At 51.0% G+C, this 20,305-nt stretch overlaps 3 protein-coding genes across 17 annotated transcripts; 2 read left to right on the top strand and 1 right to left on the bottom strand.

Moving 5' to 3' along the window:
* The first annotated feature begins 1,207 nt into the window (after window positions 1–1,207).
* Window positions 1,208–3,886, top strand: LOC136493675 (subtilisin-like protease). The gene has a single exon (XM_066489780.1). It carries the CDS (start codon window positions 1,381–1,383, stop codon window positions 3,655–3,657), a length of 2,277 nt encoding a protein of 758 aa, XP_066345877.1. The 5' UTR covers window positions 1,208–1,380; the 3' UTR covers window positions 3,658–3,886.
* Window positions 3,887–5,181: 1,295 nt separating this feature from the next.
* Window positions 5,182–10,717, bottom strand: LOC136541552 (uncharacterized). Of its 15 annotated transcripts, none has more exons than XM_066533527.1 (9): window positions 10,315–10,717; window positions 10,161–10,212; window positions 9,246–9,336; window positions 8,759–8,911; window positions 8,505–8,577; window positions 8,292–8,389; window positions 8,073–8,166; window positions 6,084–6,188; window positions 5,182–5,987 (listed from the first exon to the last, which is right to left on the bottom strand). In XM_066533527.1, exons 1-4 carry the CDS (start codon window positions 10,502–10,504, stop codon window positions 8,891–8,893), a joined length of 354 nt encoding a protein of 117 aa, XP_066389624.1. In that variant the 5' UTR covers window positions 10,505–10,717; the 3' UTR covers window positions 5,182–5,987; window positions 6,084–6,188; window positions 8,073–8,166; window positions 8,292–8,389; window positions 8,505–8,577; window positions 8,759–8,890. The 15 variants fall into 15 exon arrangements, 9 of the variants coding, with proteins under 9 accessions (XP_066389624.1, XP_066389603.1, XP_066389632.1 ...); XM_066533506.1 differs by having other exon boundaries at window positions 6,084–6,769; XR_010780399.1 differs by having other exon boundaries at window positions 6,084–8,166; window positions 10,156–10,212.
* An 8,560-nt stretch (window positions 10,718–19,277) lies between these two features.
* Window positions 19,278–20,053, top strand: LOC136463296 (uncharacterized). Its single transcript, XM_066462305.1, has one exon. The coding sequence runs from the start codon at window positions 19,301–19,303 to the stop codon at window positions 20,051–20,053; it is 753 nt and encodes a 250-aa protein (XP_066318402.1). The 5' UTR covers window positions 19,278–19,300.
* Window positions 20,054–20,305: the final 252 nt, after the last annotated feature.

Raw genomic sequence — 20,305 nt, forward strand, 5'->3', positions numbered from 1 at the left:
TGCGTGCCAAACGAACGAAACGAGCGGGCACTACCAACAGTGGTGGTGGCCACTGGCGGAAAGAAAAGAATTATCCTCGGCAGCGCGAGGCACCGCATTTGCTCTTGGAAGCTACCGCGGGCGGGCCGCCTCCTCCAACTCCATCCCCTCACCGGCTCACCGTCATGCGCCCGTGTCCGTCCGCAGTGGCGAAGCTCGAGCAAATTAGATAACGGTGCATTTGTCTTATAGATACGTAAACTTGAGCTGTAATCATGGTGAAAAAATTGATTTACTCAGTGGTGTTTAATTTTTTCGTGGGTGCATGTGCACCCACTGCCTTGTATGCAGCTTCGCCACTGCGACCGTCCGTGTGCAATGGCCACCGAATATGCGGAGCGGAACAGGCGTCGTCCCTTCGTTGAATCGTTGCATAGGTGCATTTCCTTCCCGCCGTGCCCATGCCGAATCCTTGCCCAGTGGAGTGGCTCCGGTCCGGCGTCCTTCCAGCCAGGCAGACAGAGTTCCACGTCGTGCCAGATGCGGAGCGCATCATGCGCATGGCGATGTTGCATTGCATGTGTGTTTTCCTGCTCGAATCATGACGAGGACACAAGGTTACTGCATTTCGGGCCCATGCCCATGCCGCCCGGCTAACCGGCGTTGGCCCTAGTCAAAAACAACCTTGGCTGGCTCGACGCGCGGAGCGTTCACACCTCCATCTCCGAGTGTTGGGGACCCCACAGGTCAACCATCCCTGACCTCTCGCCGAGTCACCGTCGACCGTCGTCCGTCGTCCGTCGTCCTGCTGGAAGGTAAAATTGCCTCACCGCCGCCGGGTTTCACCGGCAGATGGGGGGCCACGGAAAATATCTCCCCTACTAGACAGACTTCTGCTAGTACGGTGTGCTGAAAGAAAGACAAGCTCCAAAACGTGGGGGCACCGGAATCCCCAATTCCGCCGCCGGACCCCACCCACATCATCACGAGACCGGAGAGACCTGGCACAGCCGGGACCCGAACCGCAGGCGCATCCGCGCGGTGTGCAGTGCAATCCATGGGGAACGCCGGTCGGACACCGGGTACGCCCGCCCCCACGCCGATGCGTTTTTGGTTTTTTTTCCCATCGTTTAAAAACCAGCTGAGCTGACGGCCCTGGCCCTCTGCCCTCCAGCTCACTCCCAGTGCCACTGTCCGCTCATCACTCCACTCCCCCACACCTCGCCGCAGCCTCAATACTGTGATGTGAGCCCGCAGCTGTGCCACTGCCACCCTTCCTCCCCTGTCCCCAGCCATAAAAACTCCCGCGGATCGCCTCGTCGCCGCCACCCACGGCCACGCCACCCCCCTCACTCCTCTTCCGCCCTTCTCCCGCCCGCGTACACATTGCCCAGCAAGCTGATGGAGATGAACAAGTCCCGGTGGTGTCGCGCCACCCTGCTGCTGCTGCTGTCCCTGGCTCTCCGCGCCGCGGCGTACCTGCAGGAGCGAAAGAACTACATCGTGCACCTCCGGCCGCGGGAAGCCGCCGACGGCTCCGTCGAGGAGTGGCACCGCTCGTTCCTATCGCAGGCGGCGGCGGCCAGGCTGGACTCCGCGGCCGACGGCGGCGGCGACGACGGCCCGCGGATCATATACTCCTACAGCGACGTCTTCACGGGCTTCGCCGCGCGGCTCACGGACGAGGAGGCGGAGGCGCTGAGGGCCACGGACGGGTGCGCGCGGCTGTACCCGGAGGTGTTCCTGCCGCTCGCCACCACCCGCTCGCCGGGCTTCCTCGGCCTCCACCTCGGGAACGAGGGCTTCTGGAGCCGCTCCGGGTTCGGGCGCGGGGTGGTGATTGGGATCCTCGACACGGGGATCCTGCCCAGCCACCCGTCCTTCGGCGACGACGGGCTCCAGCCGCCGCCCAAGGGGTGGAAGGGGACCTGCGAGTTCAAGAACATCGCGGGGGGAGGATGCAACAACAAGATCATCGGGGCGCGCGCGTTCGGGAGCGCGGCGGTGAACTCGACGGCGCCGCCCGTCGACGACGCGGGCCACGGCACGCACACGGCCAGCACGGCCGCGGGCAACTTCGTCGAGAACGCCAACATCAGGGGCAACGCGGACGGCACGGCGTCCGGGATGGCGCCGCACGCGCACCTCTCCATCTACAAGGTGTGCACGCGCAGCCGCTGCTCCATCATGGACATCATCGCGGGGCTGGACGCCGCCGTCAAGGACGGCGTCGACGTGCTGTCCTTCTCCATCGGCGCCTACTCGGGCACGCAGTTCAACTACGACCCCATCGCCATCGCCGCGTTCAAGGCCATGGAGCGCGGCATCTTCGTCAGCTGCGCCGCGGGCAACGCGGGGCCGGAGCCTGGAACGGTCGGCAACGGCGCGCCGTGGATGCTCACCGTCGCCGCGGGCACCATGGACCGCGCGATACAGACCAATGTCAGGCTCGGCAACGGCGAGGAGTTCCACGGCGAGTCCCTGTTCCAGCCCAGGAACAACTCCGCCGCGGACCCGCTCCCGCTGGTGTACCCCGGCGCGGACGGCTTCGACGCGAGCCGCGACTGCAGCGTGCTGCGCGGCGCCGAGGTGACCGGCAAGGTGGTGCTCTGCGAGAGCAGGGGCCTGAGCGGCCGCATCGAGGCGGGGCAGACCGTGGCGGCGTACGGCGGCGTGGGCATGATCGTGATGAACAAGGCGGCGGAGGGGTACACCACCTTCGCCGACGCCCACGTCCTCCCGGCGTCGCACGTCAGCTACGAAGCCGGGGCCAAGATCATGGCCTACCTCAACTCCACGGCGAACGGGACGGCGAGCATCGACTTCAAGGGGACGATCATCGGCTCGTACCCGTCGCCGGCGGTCACCTTCTTCTCGTCCCGTGGGCCGAGCAAGGCGAGCCCGGGCATCCTGAAGCCGGACATCACGGGCCCCGGCATGAACATTCTCGCGGCGTGGGCGCCGAGCGACTCGCGCACGGAGTTCTCCGACGGCGGGGCCGACCTCTCCTTCTTCGTCGAGTCCGGCACGTCCATGTCGACGCCGCACCTGAGCGGCATCGCGGCGCTCTTCAAGAGCCTGCACCCAGACTGGTCACCGGCGGCGATCAAGTCGGCGATCATGACGACGTCCGACGCGGTGGACCGCACGGGCCTGCCCATCAAGGACGAGCAGTACCGGCACGCCACCTTCTACGCCATGGGCGCGGGCTACGTGAACCCGGCGCTGGCCTTCGACCCCGGCCTGGTCTACGACCTCCACGCCGACGACTACATCCCCTACCTCTGCGGGCTGGGGCTCGGCGACGACGGCGTCACGGAGATCGCCCACCGCCCCGTCACCTGCGGCGGTCTCAGGGCCATCACCGAAGCGGAGCTCAACTACCCGTCCCTCGTCGCCAACCTGCTGTCCCAGCCCATCACGGTGAACCGCACGGTGACCAACGTGGGCAAGGCGAGCTCCGTGTACACCGCCGTGGTGGACATGCCCAAGGACGTGTCGGTTACCGTGCAGCCGCCGATGCTCCGGTTCACGGAGCTGAAAGAGAAGCAGAGCTTTACGGTGGCGGTGCGGTGGGCGGGGCAGCCCAACGTCGCCGGCGCCGAGGGCAACCTCAAGTGGGTCTCCGACGATTACATCGTGAGGAGCCCCCTTGTGATTCCACCCAAGGGAGAGTAGCGCGCGAGCAGCAGCAATGCTCTTTGTGTTGCTCGTGTTCAGTTCAGAACGCTAATTTTGCAACCATGGTACAGAGTATGTATGTATAGCGTCTCTAGACTACGGCACTTGGATGGCATGTTTGTATGTATAGACTACGGAACTGGGGACTGGAGTTTTTTTCTCGCTCGACGTGTGCTATCTCAGCTGCGATTTTGTTCTGTAAATAGCGGAGATCAATAAAGCTGTGTTCTTGGGATATCACAGTGCGTTTTCTCAGCTCTGCAAGATGCTGCCGTTCCATTTCTGAAACTCCCGAGAATGTATGTAGCCAAGATCTGGTGAGGATATGATCACATGGTCGGTCTTCGATCATGCCACCAAAATAGGACATGATCGACCACGTGTTCTTCAGCAACAGCAGATATATACTTCACCGCTACTACACTTCGCGGAAAGCGATGCGGCGATGATGCAGTTCTACTGTAACACGGTTGATCTTTTTCTGTTGCTTACTAACGAAGAAGTGCTGTTGTTCAGTGAAGTACAAAGATCATGCTACTTATTGCCACCTTTTGAGATGTGATTCAGTGATTGGATTTCTCGATTCCAGCCTCTGAATTGTTGCGCTTTGCTCGGCCGCTCCGTTTCAGAATTCAGAAAAACGCGGTCATCCCTGCTCAAAAGTGACCACATGACGGATCATGTAAAAAATTCAGAGAGGTTCTATCTATGCTTCTAGCTGACCTAACGACATGTCCGGTGCCAACGAACATGAGTTGCTGATTGCCTTTTCCAAAGATCACCGGCATGTTCGCTTGTTGGTTTTAGCTAGGGCTTATCAGTCAGCCAACGATGTTTTCCTCTCACAACAAACCAGCACTAGCCGGGCTTATCAGCCCAGAAACCAACCAACGAAGAGACTCCACAGCTGCTGTACTGTGCCAAAAGCGATGATGACGCAGTGCCCAAAGGTACGTAATTTGGTGCGTTGCTTGCCGAAGATGAAGTGCTCTCGTTCGGCAAGGATCATGCTACCTATTGCCACTTTTCAAGACGTGACTAGCACCTTGTTCGCTTGACGTGGCTTATAAGCCGACTGATGCTGTTTTGTTTTGAGAGAAAAACATTGTATGATAAGCCTGGCTGATATGATGAAGCGAACAAATTTCTTAGGCGCCGTTTTCCGGCCTGTAATCCAAGTTTATTTTGTGGCTTGGCTTGTGTGAATGTTGGCCAAACAGTAAGCAACAAAGCACGTACGTAGTAGATGTATAGTACAAATGCACATTAAGCTTTTTGGCTGTCTGTCACATGACATGCCTTCTAGCAAGTTGCCTACGCACTACGGGCACTGTTAGATCTACTAGGCTCTTGTACAGTACATACAGTTCCCGTTTTGGAGTTACTGGGCTGCAGTACGGAGTACTACAACGCATCATGTTCGGCAGGAATCGCCGTACCACAGCGGCAGCCACTTCATTGGGACATCAATTCCTCATTGTCCCCAAGGACACTACTAGCATTCAGCCACGCACTGTCAAGAGATCGAACTACACTGTATTCATGATATTAATAACAGCAGCTTGATCTGAATTTATGGCCACAAACTGATCAGTACATAATGGAACCACTGATGTACTACACTATACCATGTTCCTGAATGCTCTTCGTAGAGTAGAGACCATATATTGTTACACAGTGTTGTATGAGTAAGCCCATATAGACAAGCGTGCCATCTCTCCCTTGCGGATCAAAAGGGCTACAAATCTGAATGGTCAACATAATGCAGCATCTTCAGGATGGACACTGAAAGATGTGGGACAGACAATCAAATGACTGTTTGTGAGCATCTTCATTTGGACCACAAGGGTTCCCCGATGACACAAAAACATCAAAGACGGACCTGTTGAAGGTAATAATTAATGTTACCATCAGTCCAGCAGCAAGGTCACAAACCATTCGGACACACAGTTACAGAATCGAATGGGTCTATACTAGTGGCAAACGCGCGCGAGGGGTAAGAACTCTGTTGACATTCATTAAGGTACACATGGCACGGACGTGGCTATTTGCACAGGTAAGATGCCTTGATCGATATATATTTACAATCTGGTGGAAACATAGAGTTTGAGGCATACAGTAGCGATGTTGGTGGTTTATGGTGTACTACAGCAGCTGATGGTCATATACATTGTGCAGACACGATAGATGGCTTATATTTACAGCATGCATACAGTATATACTTTGGGATATATTGTACAGATGTTTGTCCTGGACCTTGCACTGCTGGATGCGCTTGATGGTCGTCGGAAGTTGGTGGCAGAAGACGTTGTCGCAGGCGGACGAATCTGTTTAAGAATTAAATCATGTAAGGCTCACGCAAGTAGTGCGGAAATTGGTTTTTGGGTTTGTGGACGTATGAGATCTGATAGTTGTTTTGTTACCTGTTCATTATAACATGCTTGTTCGCGACAAACCGCTGAAACAATAAATTGGACAATGCTCTCTGGACACCAGTACACACTGGTATGTTATTGAACCTGCTGAAACTATGAAGCACATTGTACATATATTTTAGGGACTGCTGAATGCTGTAACATTAAAAATTTCATATCAGGATACGAAGCGCTGGCACCTAAATCACATATTGTAACTTAGACACCAGATATGTTTCCTACTTTGCAGTAATGTGAACTATTGTTGCCACTGGCCTAACATAGCTGTCTGCAACATGTTGAGAACTATTTGTGTGCATCCTGACTGTAAGCAGAACAGTGAAAACTAATACATATTTGTCTCCATTTTGGACCGTTATCATGCCTAATCAAAGGAACTTCTAATACATATGTATTTGTTTCCATTTTCGATCATTATCATGTGTATTCAAAGGAACTTAGAAACTGAAAAAGCAAAAAACAGATCTATGCTGAATAAAAGATTTGTTTCCCACAACAGGATTTTTTTTTCTCATTTTACCTGTAACTAATTTGCAGACATGGGTCCAATCACATTTAGGCACCGCATGAATAAGAATGGAAACTAAAAGCAAGAGAGATCAATGTCACCCAAACAGCAGATGAGGCAACCACTGCTGTCGGCGACCAAATGAGCACAAAATACGCCGTCGTCACTGCAGGAGATGAACGGGAAAAAAAAGGTGCGAATAACTGAGGAAATATAATGTATATAGAAGGGCTAGATACCAAAAGAGAAGGCTGAGAAATGGCCTACATTACCGAAAATAGTGTTATTTAATGATCAATGGCGTTTTGTTCAGATAGGTTTCGTTTAATATTTCGTTCAGATGTCTTCGTAAATAGGATGCAGTGGGTCACTCAAATAACTACTTTGCCACCTAAAATGCAGTAACTGCAATCTAATTTATAGCATGCTGTATAAACCATTGACATGGATTAGCTTAGTCCCCGCACTCACCATTTCACCAATAAGTAGCCTGTTCGCTTGGTCGTATTTGGCTTATCAGCCAACGAACAGTATTTCTCTCACACCAAACCAGCCAACAGTACTTTCAGCCCTGGCTTATAAGCCAAACAAGCCCAAACGAACAGGGCAAAGGTGGGAAAATCATGCAAGGTAAGCAGTGGAACTGACACCCTATTTTGTGCTGTAATAGAGCACGCATGTAAATGGGGAAAATACAGCGAACACACTAAGCAACCGCTAGATCGACGAAGGGGACAAGCAGAAATTATAGTGCCAAAATTTTCATGAAGCAACCCCAAGTCAGAGATCAGACAAATATGTCTGCCCATCTCATGTCTTAGTTTGCTGAAATCGAAAATGGCACTAATGGTCCAGATAAATCTGTGCATCTATTTTTATAGCAGCTGCAAAACTACCAGGCAGTACATGAAATGCATAAATCATAGAGGCAGCAAGTGGACAGTAGTAGATTTTGTAAAGCATGATAATGACACTAAAGTGAACCGGGATATCAGAAATTAGGAAATGGGGTAATGTAGTTCACACTTTTCTTTAAAACAAAGTCTAGCCACGCAAGTAGCAATAGGTAGACCAAAATAATTACGAACGCACTATATTTAAATTATAATTTGGAACAATTCAGATTCATAAGGTTGCTAGGAGCACATATAAACAGATGCGAAGGCAGTTTTGAATAGGCAAGATAGCACCGGAGGAAATATACACATATATGAATGACAACAAAACAAGCAAAATAATCTAAAGTTTTGAAGGGCGGGCCTGGTGCAAGCGGTAGAGTCTTACCGCCTGTGACCGGAAGGTCCCGGGTTCGAGTCGCGGTCTCCTCGCATTGCACAGGCGAGGGTAAGGCTTGCCACTAACACCCTTCCCCAGACCCCACACAGAGCGGGAGCTCTCTGCACTGGGTACGCCCTTCGATATCTTGACATATCAAAGGTAAAATGGGTAGGTGTAAATGAAAAACAAACCTGTGTAATCAGAACCATGATAGACACCTTTGAGACTCCCAAAATGTTCTTCCTTTGTAATCTCCAATGTCTCTAGGTTAGTCTTATCAAGTATCTGAGAATATTAGAAGTAGCATTCAGTGGAAAACTACATAATCCGTAGTATATATACATGGCAGTGTAACAAAAATAAATAGGTAAAAAAGTTTCAGTAGATTTTGGCTGCTTTGAGGAGCTTACCAGGATTTATGTGCATACAATAGAAAATCTAATGTTTCAGCAGGGCTGACAAAAAAACATATGCATACCAATAATGCAATGGGAAATGAGGCTGAAGCCTGAAAAACATGAGAAGCACATGTAAGATACTTCCTCCATTATCTTTTGTAGGGCGCCATAACATTTCACGTAATTATCTTTTTGTTAGGCGTGATAGAGAAATTCAAGGCGTACATAATTCGAGGAGCACATGTATTAGTGAACGGGCCTCGGGAATACTGCAGTGTTTCTGTGCGTCGTCCCTAAACTGCAACAAATGCAAACTTTAAAAAATGAAAAGCATGGGAAAACACATGTAAAAAATATTGTGCAGGAATGAAATTCTTATGATGCAGCCCCCGAGCAGCGCACACGTCGCAGCGGACACGAGAGAGAGGAACATGGGCCGATGGACTCCGAAATGAATGAAAAATTAAATCCAGACGCACCAGGTTATCATGTGTGCAAGAATTGCACAATCGAAGTGGTTGGGTTAAACAAGAACTCCACCATCAATTGTCACATGTTGCTGGCTTTCCTCCCATTATTTCTCCATCATTGATGTCGAAACCAAAAAAATTTTATGGGTCCAGACCTATTGGCTGTACCATGGAGAGAAGGAAATTTAGAATGGAAAGAGCATAATCCGGAAACTTCAGCTTTGAGCAGTTCAAAATCAGAACTCATAAGGCTGAAAAGAAAAAAACGGGTCTCATATAAATAGATGGAGCATGCATGGTAAGTTTTGAATAGACAACAATAGGCACAGTGAAATTTAAAAAACATGTGAACAATGTCAACACAAATATCTTTCATAAAAAACCTTCAGATGGCAACAATATGGGTAGAGAGGACTGTATCCTTTCTCTCATTACCACATATGCTTACAATAAGTATGCAGAGGACACCTATTAACTGTTTTTGTGGAGAACTTACATTTAATAGTTGCCAATTCTTCAATACCCATGGCCTCAAGATGTAACCAGAAAATGTCACGCTTCTTTCATATCTCGCTGTTGAGCACAGTCTGCACGGGGAAAAAAGAACAGGTAAGGCATTGAGATTATGTTGAAATTGACACCAATGAATAGGGAAACCATTACCGTGTTATGCTTTATTTCGAATGCATAAATTATGGTTTATCATCCAAAAATAAGCAAATGATTATAAAAGAGCACAGACCTGACCATATAGAAATAAGGTTGGAAATGGGACTTTTGAAAAAGAAGGCCTGCATGTAGCAGATGGTATAGCCAATAGCCAAAAAAAAAAAAAAAAAAAGTGCGAGCCGAACCTCCAGCAACCACCCCCAAATTTCATTTCGCTAAACATCAAATCACTTTGGGTGCGCAAATATAAATGACCTATCCAGTTTTTTGGTATAAACCTAGAATCATTTTTATCTAAAAATAGCCAAACACAAATTAACTCATCTAGATTTGTAATACAACATTACAGGCAGTTCATGGACGAATCTATGACCACAAAAAAATCATATAAGCAATAACTGTGAAGCTATTCTGGACTACATCTTACATGTCTGCTAGATGGAAGGGGCCTGCAACAATTTTTATCTAAAAATAGACAAACACAAATTAACCCATCTAGATTTGCAATACAACACTACAGGTACTTCATGGAGTAATCTATGACCAAAAAAATGACGTGAGAAGTAACTGTGAAGCTATTGTGGACTACATTACATGTCTGCTAGATGAATGGGCACAATAATTGGCTGTTGTGAAGATCAAGCCACACCAAGCAGGCCACACCCCAAAAAAATTATAGTGACCATGTAGATGGGTAAGAGAAAAGGGGGCAACAATAGATCTAGGGTGAAACTGACCTTGCCTTGTTCTTTTGCCTCCTTTCACCACGATTAGCCTCCTCAAAATCTCACATCCTGTGAAAAACTATGCAAGGGAGCAATGTCATATGCAGGAAAAAATCACAGACAATGGTTCTTGGTGCACGCATATGCAGTATGTCGCCTGAGGGCACCCACCGTTGGAACCCGCGGTGCCGGCGCGGTACCTGACGAGGGTCGCCGTCGCGCCGCCCGTGCTGGGGAGGTGGAGGGGGAGTCCAGCGCCCGCGCCCGCGCCATGGGGCGGCCGTTGCCAGGGCCTAGTCGCGCCCGCTTCGATGCGCCGCGCCGCCTGGCCGGCGTACGGAGCGGGGGGCGCCGCGGCCATGGCCGGGCGTGGGGAAGGAGGGGGCGCCCGCGGCTGCGCCGTTGTGGCACCGCACGGGGGTGGCCATGGCGAGGAGAGGCCCTGTCACGCCCGCACCGCCGCCGCCGCCCGCGCCGTTCGTCGGCTGTTGCGCTGCGGCTCCAGGAGAGAGGGAGGGGAAGGGGAAAGTAGAGACGGAGGAGAGGGAGGAGACTCGACCCTTTTTTTAAGGGATAATTGCTATGCCATTATAATTTCTTCGATTGCGAAGAACCTATCGCTATTTGTCTATTTGGAACATTATAATTTTTCGTTTCCATAAAAATGCCACTGAATACGTATGGACATAGCCTGGGCCCAGCTGCAGACGTATACGAAGACGTATACTTCATCTTTCTGTCACTGATACGCGGGCCCCACATGTCATCTTCCTCTTCCTCATCTCTCTCCGGCTCTCTCTCCATCCCGACGCGGCCACGGCGGGCGCTGCCGGCGGCGGCGGCTGCGGGCTTGTGAGCGAGCCAACGAGCCGCTGTCGTGACCCCGCGCGCCGCTGCTCGGCGTGCTGCTGCTGGCCTTCCCCGGCGGCGGGCGCCTCCTCCTCCATGGTCGGCGTCCGGCGGACCTCCTCCTCCCTGGATACGGCAGGCGCGGTCCCATCCCCGTCCCCGCGAGCTCCAGCAGGCACGGCCCCTTCCCCGCCCCCAGCCCAGGCCGCTGCTGCTACTCGCCCGCTTGCTCGCCCATGGCGTAGCTCGCCGTGCTACTGCTGCTGCTGCTCGCTGTGGCCGTATAATGGCGTATAATGGCGGGATGCCGTGAGAGAGAGAGAGAGCCGGAGAGGGAGCGCTTGCGAAGCCGATGGAAGCAGCGGAATGGCGCAAGATGGCTTGTGCGAGGAGATCAACGAGCTCGGGTCGACCCCGGCAATGGCGGCGGCGGTGCTTGGTGGAGGCGCTGGAGCAAGGAGGGCTTGTGCTGCTGCTGCTACTCGCGGCTTGGAGATGCCCATCTTCCCGAGCGCGGCCATCACCTCCTCCCCGAGGCCGAGCTCTCCTCGAAGCTCTCAGCGGCCTCGACCCTCTTCCCCTTCCCCTGTTGCGAGCTTCGCTCCGCGGCCCTCGAGGCGGGCCTCGGGACGCCAGGGGACGAGGTGTCCTTGAGGTGACGGAGGCAGAGGCGCTCGAGAAGGAGCTCGTGCCGCGGAGGGGGAGCGGGAGTGGAGGTGGGGCTGAGGGTGGGGGCGGTGGTGGAGAGGGTGGTGCGGAGGAGGCGGAGCCGGAAAGGGGATGGGCGGGAGAGGAGGAGGTAGCGACCCGCAGTGGCGGCGCCGGCCATCGCCATGGGCGGCCCATGGAGGCAGCGACCCGCGGCGGCCTGGCGCTCGGGATGGAGAGAGAGAACCGGAGAGAGAGATTTGGAGAAGATGAGGAAGAAGATGACATGTGGGGCCCACGTGTCAGTGACAGGGGAGATAAAGTATACGTCTTCGTATATGCCTGCAGCTGGGCCCAGACTGTATCCATACGTATTCAATGGCATTTTTGTGGGAACCGAAGAATTATAATGGCATGCTTCCAAATAGACGAATAGTAATGGCGTTCTTCAGAAACGAAGAAATTATAATGGCATAGATCTAATTAACCCTTTTTTAATGGTTTCGTCATTTTTTTTAGGCAGGCAAGATGTTTCCGAAGACCGAGGCGAAGATATTTTTGGAGGCGCAGTAAAATCTGGTGGGATCAGCCTCCACCGTTGATCTCAGAATCAAACGGTCAGAGGATCTCGGGGTGACGTGGACGGTCTGGTCGCTCGGGAACGTGTTCCAAATTGAAGGGTTCTAATAACATATTAAGCTAATAAGCTCTGAATCAAATGAGTAATTCATATCACACTTCAAATTAACTGAAGACACATATTAAGCTTCAAATTTACATAAGACACATATGAAAGCTTCAAATGGACAGACCAATACATTGATCAAGGTTACACATTATCAAAGCTCCAATTCACAGATCACATGCACACAAGACAGAGCTCATCTCACTCACACATCACATACACAGAACTCATCTCAATGTCACATCACAGCCACATATCACAAAATACCAAAGCTTTAGTGCAATGGTTGCCTCATTAAAAACCTATCTAGGTAAAAACTCACACCTCGTGAGAAAATCCTTGATAGGAAAAGAGTACAACCCAGCTCCGATTAAAGTTTAATGTCCATACATCATTCAAAATTCATGCAACTACAGTCCATTACATAAATCATTCATCATTAAGATCAAGTGATTCAAAGCTTTTTTTTCGAGTTCCTTGTCCTTCACCATGTATTGAAGCCTTGCATTTGCAACCTCCTAGTCCTTGATGCTGGTCACTCCACCATTTCAAGTTCCTGCTGCTCCTCGATGATCCTACCAGTTATACTAAAAGTGGACTCTAAAGATATGGTAGGCACAGGCACAGCTAAAACATCTTTAGCTAAAATAGATAGAACTAGATATGTATGTTTGTGTTGATGCCACCAGTTCAAGATATTGAAGTCATCATCTAGCTGGTCAACATTGTCACAGTCCAAGTAGGATATGACTTTAAAAGCACTAGTAGCTGAAGAACTTGCATCCTAGTAGCCTACAACAGGGCAGTTACAAAGGTTCTTCTAAAGAGACTTAGACTAGCAGTAATAGGGGGACACCACCAGCACAACCACCAAGTTCTAAACCATCATCATCATAAATTTCATCCCCAAGTTGTTCTTTTCTTACCAAAGGTTAGGAGGGACAATCCTCCTCGATCTAATAGCTCCAAATTTCTCCTCACACTTGTCATATACATCAGTAAGATGGGCTCTAGTATTAACCAAGTAAGTAGAATAATATGTACTAGTAAGAGTAGACAACTCCTAAGCACTCTAACCTTTCATTTTAGCTCTAGGGTCCAAGATGAATGCAAAAGAATAAAACAAAGGTATGTCCCTATAGTACATATTGTATTTGTCTATAATAGGTTGAATCATAGGTCTGATGTGCTCCTTAGGTGTATAGCAATCTTAATAAGATGATGAATCATAAGTTGAGGTGTAGGATACTAGATACCAAACAATGCTACCCGTTGAATCATAAAACACTTCAAGAAATATAATACTTTTTTTGACATAGCCTAGTGATCATTAGTTAAAAGGAAAGGAGCGTCTTCAATCCTATGATACTGATCTTGGATGAAAGTACTTAATGTGGCCTTACGAGGGAACAAATGCTTAAGCATTAGGTATATAGAGTTCCACCTAGCACCCATGTCCAAACCAAATTTTATAGGTCTAACACCAGTAGTAATGTAGTAACTCTTATATGCAACAATTCTCTAGTTAGAAGAGTTTAAGAAAGAGACCGTAGTGCTAAATGTTTCACTCAAAAGCTTAATAGCATGTAGGGCCTCCTTAACGATAAGCTTGATATTGTGACAAGCATAACGCTGATGCAAGAACAACTTGCCAACATCAAGGAATCTAGAGAATATAGGTTCAAGTTTATCCATGTTCAATGTAATAGATAGTGCATTTCTAAAGTAACATAAACCACCTTTTTAGTCAAAACCATAATCAGCTAGCGCAGATGCAACACGGACACAGTTCAAGCAAAGTTAGAGGCAAAGGGACAAAGAGAAAGAGAAAGAGACGACAGAAGAGACAGGAAATGAGCTCTTACGGGCAAATATGGAGCTCTAGAGCTGCCAACGTCCGGCGAGGTCAACGACACGAAGATGACGAGGTGGACAAGATAGAGAGGATGGTGCTACATTGACAGGAATGGGTCAGGAAGAGAGGTATAGATGGTCGTGTCGTGAGCCCATGCCAGCCATTGTGGCTTAACCAACCACCGAAGGGTGAGAGAAGAGAGGAGGCAAGAGGCGGAGAGAGGCAGGGTCACAGAGGGGAGAGAGAGCCACCAAAGCGAGAGAGGAGTGAGAGACCGACGACAAAAATGAATTAGGTTTTCTACTCCGAGGAGAGAGCAAGGGTGTCGACAGAATATCGTCGACAGTCCTCTGAGGGGTATCCCACGAAGGTAGATTGATCGGCAAAGAGGCGTGTAATCAAGAACAAGAAGGCAATAGAGACACACGAGTTAGACAGGTTCAGGCCGTCAGTATGACGTAATACCCTACTCCTGTGGTCTGTTGGATTGTATTGGCCATCGTATGATATTGCATGTATTTGGAGAGGGTCCTTGCCCTCCTTATATAGTCCGGAGGACAGGGTTATAAGTCGGTTAGATCTGAGAGATAACCGGAAAGTAATAACAGATTACAGGAATCATGGGATCATACGCATCCTAACAGATCTCGTAGTGTCTTCAGGATATCTTCCCGGTGTCTTGCGTGAGACACCGAGCAGCGTCGTGCCCTGTAAGGCTTCGTCTTGTGGGCTGGGCCACCCCTGAGGGCGTAGCCCATGTGGTCTACCGTGGGTATCCGGGGTCGTACCCCCCACAGCTAGTCCCCGAGCGCCTTGTACCCATTGTGCAATACCGTCTTGAGCTTGTTCGAGCAGGTACGAATGAAGCCGAGCAGTCAAACTCATGGTCCAACCACTGTGATGAGTTACCAAGTAGTTGTGAGCAGTTGCCGAGCAGCGTGAACCGTCGCCGAGTAGTGTGAATCGTCGTCGAGCAGCGTGAGCCGTCGCTGAGAAGTGTGAACCGTCGCCGAGCAGTGCAACCCAAGTACAACTTGCCATAAGGGTGTAAGGAGCTCAAGTTCAGAATCAAAAATTTCTTCACAGTGGACCAAGTGTGCCCACTTAGAGTCTGACCATGAGAAAGGGAGATAGTCTTCTTCAGCTTCAAGAGGCGCGGAGTCTTCTAGAATAAAGCAAACATATTCACCGAAAGGTGAAGTGTGCCCACTTAGTCCCCGAGCCTGACAGTAGATGATGTAATCATGTGGTGCCAGGGTCCAAAGTAGAAGAAAAGTAAAAGACCAGCCGAGCAGGCAGCCAGTCCCCGGACGTAGCCTCGAGATGAGATAAGCACATTCACCGCAAGGTGAAGTGTGCCCATTTAGTCCTCGAGCCTAACAGTAGGTGACATAGCCACGTGGTGCCAGGGCCAGAAACAGTAGTCAATAGAAGAAAGCTTGTCGACGTCATCTGACATGCGCGTATCAAGACCCCAGACGTGCTGCCCAAAATCAGCACCCTGATCCGAACAACATGGAGTAGCTTGATAGCACACCGATGAGACGTAGCAAGACCCGACCACCAAGGGAGTCCTCAGCTTAGCTGGCGATGTTCGAGCACCGAGGAGTCCTCGACGTAGCTAGCGATGTCCAAGCACCGAGGAGTCTCCGACATAGCTGGCGATGTTCGAGCACCGAGGAGTCCCCGACATAGCTGGCGATGTCCGAGCATTGAGGAGTCCCCGCGCGTAGCTAGCGATGTCCAAGCACCGAGGAGTCCCCGCGCGTAGCTGGCGATGTCCGAGCACCGAGGAGTCCCCGACGTACCTAACGATGAAGCACGAGCGACGAACAGTCCGGTCAACTGGTCGGCGGCGAAGTAAGCATTAAGTAGAAACAACCGACGAACGGTCCGATCAACTGGTCGGCAACGAAGTCCATGAACCTAGCGGTTCATCCAGTTGAACGGTGGAGAAGTCCGAGCACCAAGTGGTCCGATCACCTGGACGATGATCCTATAATACAAATATGTAGAACGGATAGTACATGATGTAAACATATATGAACTCCGGAGAAAAATCAGCAATGACGATGAAATAGCGTATGTAGCTCGGCGATCAGTTGGTGTGAAGATGTATTTATATTTAATATAATCCGCCTGACTAGTTAGTGTGTAGCTGAGTCTCCAGCCCTAGCTAGCCCGTTAACCATAACGCGGAGCGCGGAGCCCATGTGCGTGTAGGAAGAACAAAGCGTCGCTAAGGAGCCGCTGCCGACCACTCATAACACAAAGGGCAGATGCTCGTGCACGTGTAGAGAGGAGCCGGAGACAGGGTCGTCTCTAGGGACATCCGAGCGTCAACATGACTGTTTGGGGGTTCAAAAAATCGTTTGGAGAGCAAACATGAAGAAAACAGCTCGGAGAAACATTATGGCGATATACGAAGATTGGAGAATATTTAGAAGAATATTAAAGCATGACTTAGCTTTAGACAAAACGTATGGTCGGTGGGGCAGCAGGCGGTGAGTTGTTGGTGAAGACGACCTCAGAGGCGGTTCCGAGATCGGATCTGCAGTCACAGGTGTTGGAGTGATCGGCGCAGTATTGATCTGCACCGGCTCTATGAGTTCTCCAACTCCATCAGCTTTGATGATCCACGAGATCGATCCAACCGTGAAGATCTGGCCAAGCTACGGGAGGGACGAAGAGCCTGCCTAACGTACCATCTTGTTCGATATAGAAATAGCACGTACACCCCTACCTGGCGCGCCAACTGTCGACAGAATATCATCGGCAGTCCTCCGAGGGGTATCCCACGAAGGTAGATTGATCGGCAGAGAGGCGTGTAATCAAAAACAAGAAAGCAACAACACGAGTTAGACAAGTTTAGGCCGTTAGCATGACGTAATACCCTACTCCTATGGTCTGTTGGATTGTATTGGCTATCGTATGATATTGCGTGTGTTTGCAGGGGGGTCCCTGTCCGCCTTATATAGTCCAGGAGGCAGGATTACAAGTTGGTTAGATCTGAGAGATAACCGAAAAGTAATAACAGATTACATGAATCATGGGATCATACGTATCCTAACAGATCTCATAGTGTCTTCATGATATCTTCCCGATGTCTTGCGAGAGACGCCGAGCAGCGTCGCGCCCTGCAAGGCTTCGTCTTGTGGGCTAGGCCGCCCCTGAGGGGCGCAACCCATGTGGTCTGCCGTGGGTATCCGGGGTCATACCCCCCACAAGGGGCGTGTGGACTCCAAGTTATCAAGAACCGACCTAGTCGGCTTACCAAGAAAGTTAGCTTCTGTAATAGAATTAGGACTCTTCTATTGTAACCTACTAAGACTAGATACATGCCCCTGCCCTCTGCCCTATATAAAGAGAGGCAGGGTGCACCCCCTTGTACACACAATCATACAAACTAATCCAACGCAAAAGGCTACACGGCGCACTAGACGTATGGTGTTACACGCATCGCGACCTAAACCAGTATAAATTGTCGTCTCTTGCGTTTACCGCCGAGTTCACCGTATGTCGAAGCCCACCAACCATCGTCCTAAGTAACCCCGTGACGAGTTGTTGGTCCTCAAACACCGACAGCGCGATGTCTTATATGCCTCCCCCTCAATGGGCAGATCCAACGGGCGGGCGAAACGATGGGAGGGGATTGACGGCTAGATTGGTGCCGCCGGCGTGCCAGTCTTATATAGGCCTGGGCGTTCGGTTTTACCGAACTGAACCGATCGGTTCTTCGGTTTTTGAGGAAGTTCGGTTATCAGGAAACTCGGTACCGATCGGTTCTTCAAAAAACTAGGTACCGATCAAGTTCGGTTTCGGTTAGTTCGGTTCGGTTCTCGGTTCCAACCGAACTAACCGACCAGTTATTGAACATGTTACATTAGAAAAATTCAGCAGCATTTTGGCTGTTTTAAGGCATAAATGACATGGCAACATATGCAAATCAATAAGTCACAACCAAATAACCACAACCAACACATCAGCACATTCACAAATCACAAGTTCACAACCCAATTACTGATCTCTTGGTACCGATTTACATGTTCCTCCCATCGGTTTTGGTTCTTCGGTTATTTTGGTTAACCGTGTAACCGAAATTTCGGTTCTTGATTAGTTTGGTTCGGTTCTCGGTTAGTTCGATTCGGTTCTCGATAAAATTTGCCCAGAGCTAGTCTTATAGGCCGTGCCATGCCTAGACCGACACTACGAGCACTGTGGGCCTTGGTCCAGATAGTGCTCCAGTGATGCTTTTTAGTGTTGTACCTAGACCAGCCTAGCGAGCCTGACCTGTTTGGACATCTATACAATGGGGAACCAAAGGACAAAGGAGATGAGAAACACCTTGTTTTGGCAATTGCGGTTTCAGTGGTCACAAGCTAGCAGTTATAGCAAAATCCTAGCTCGGCTACAATCATAAGGCCAATCATTCCACTTTTGCAGTGTTCATATCTTTAATATATGTTTGGTTCAATTTTGACGTGGATTTCACCTGTGGATCCGACGGATCCAAATGGGACAGGTAAGGGAAAGGGCAGCGCTGCCCAAATCCAGCCACGCCCGATGTGGCGGAAGGAGATAGGGAAGGTGAAGATGGTCCTTTTATCTGTGTGCCATTAAAAAAGTTTGTAATTATACATAAACCATTAAAAAAGTTGACCGCACATATGTGCCACTGCTCTAAACTTCTTTGCCTTACAGGCCATTCCGTCCTTATTCCGTTTGTTTTTCGCCGTTTAGTAGCCCTTACAGGTGAGACTGACCAGTGAAATTGTCTATGTTAGCCTTTGGCGGTGGAGGGCGCGGCGCCGGTGGACTCGGCGTCGATGGACAGCGTTCTTGTACTTCGATTTTGCCCGGTGTTCGTTGCAGCACTTCCACGCTGCCCCGTGCTCGTGTGCCGAGCGGCTGCACGCCGCCGTCCCGCGCCATCGCCGCCCCGAGCCCGGCGGCCGAAGCCTTCACCCCATGCGCGCTGCTCCGCTGGAGCATGGCTGTCGTCCTATGTTGACCATAGGAACCACTGTAGGGCAGTGCGCCGTCGCCCTGCAGGCCAGCGCGGACCCCGCGTGCCCGGCCGGCAAGCCAAACCCCAGGCCGAACCCCTTCTCTGCTGTTTCATGGCCATGTACGAGCGACCAGATCATATTACGGAGGGCGCGGCGCCGACGGACTCGTCCTCGAGGTACTTCTCAGAAATCCGAATCAGGCGAGCAGACGGCAGCGCCCACCGCGACGGCGCGACCTTTCCTCGTCAGGCTCCGAGGGCGTTCTCGCACCTCTCCCGCCGCCTCCTGAGTCCAACGGCCGCCGCCGCCGCCGCGCATCTCCCCACCCATAAGACATTTGCCCATGGCCGCGACCCCTTCATACTCCTGAATCCCGGTCGCTGCTTCTTCTCCGCGTCCTCAAACCCCAGCCCCAACCCCTCCTCCTCCGCGTCGTCGGAGCCTAGCCAGGGCGCCCCATCCGTGCCCGTGTCGCTGGATGAGATGCGGCACCAGGAGATCGAGGGCCCCATGGTGGAGCGCGACACGTCGCCGCTGGCCGACGAGACGCGGCGGGAGCTCGACGCGCTCCGCCGCACCGTGCAACGCCTCAGTGGCTCGCTCGCGCTCCTCGGAGGGGTGCACCTCGCGCCCCGCGCTTGGATCGCGTACGGTGCCCCTCCGCTCGGTGTCGGTTCCGCCGCGGCGGTGCAGGGCGTGGCGGCGTTCGCGTTCCCCTTCGCGGTCGCCCTGGTGCTGCGCCGCGCCATCAAGCCCATCGCCTTCTTCCAAAAGTTGGAGGCCAACGCGAGGCTGCAGGTGCTCAAACGGTCTCCACCGCTCAAGGGCAACATGGACAATATCACTATCCGGTCCCACCAGTAAGGGCTACTAAATGGTGAAAAATAAACAGAACAAGAACGGAATGGCCTGTAAGGCAAATAAGTTTAGAGCAGTGACAGCTATGTGCGGTTAACTTTTTTAATGACTTATGTGTAATTATAAAATTTTTTAATAGCACTCAAGTAAAAGACTCGTATAAGGAGGCATGAACAAGATAGATCTATCCGCAATCGAGAGAGAAGAGAAGCTGCAGCATTGACAAGATAAAAGGAGCCGTACGGTAGATATTTCTTT

Source organism: Miscanthus floridulus, chromosome 1, assembly GCF_019320115.1.
Source record: "Miscanthus floridulus cultivar M001 chromosome 1, ASM1932011v1, whole genome shotgun sequence".
Taxonomy (NCBI): domain Eukaryota; kingdom Viridiplantae; phylum Streptophyta; class Magnoliopsida; order Poales; family Poaceae; genus Miscanthus; species Miscanthus floridulus.

What these genes read in the sequence shown, in the direction of transcription:
- LOC136493675 (XM_066489780.1), top strand. Translation starts at nt 1,381, where the DNA reads ATGGAGATGAACAAGTCCCGGTGGTGTCGCGCCACCCTGCTGCTGCTG.
- LOC136541552 (XM_066533527.1), bottom strand. Translation starts at nt 10,504, where the DNA reads ATGGCCGCGGCGCCCCCCGCTCCGTACGCCGGCCAGGCGGCGCGGCGC. An exon ending in AAAGGAGGCAAAAGAACAAG is followed by an intron (nt 9,337 to 10,160) that starts GCAAGGTCAGTT and finishes TTCCCCGTGCAG; the next exon opens with ACTGTGCTCAACAGCGAGAT. An exon ending in AGAATTGGCAACTATTAAAT is followed by an intron (nt 8,912 to 9,245) that starts GTAAGTTCTCCA and finishes TCCATGGTACAG; the next exon opens with CCAATAGGTCTGGACCCATA.
- LOC136463296 (XM_066462305.1), top strand. Translation starts at nt 19,301, where the DNA reads ATGGCCATGTACGAGCGACCAGATCATATTACGGAGGGCGCGGCGCCG.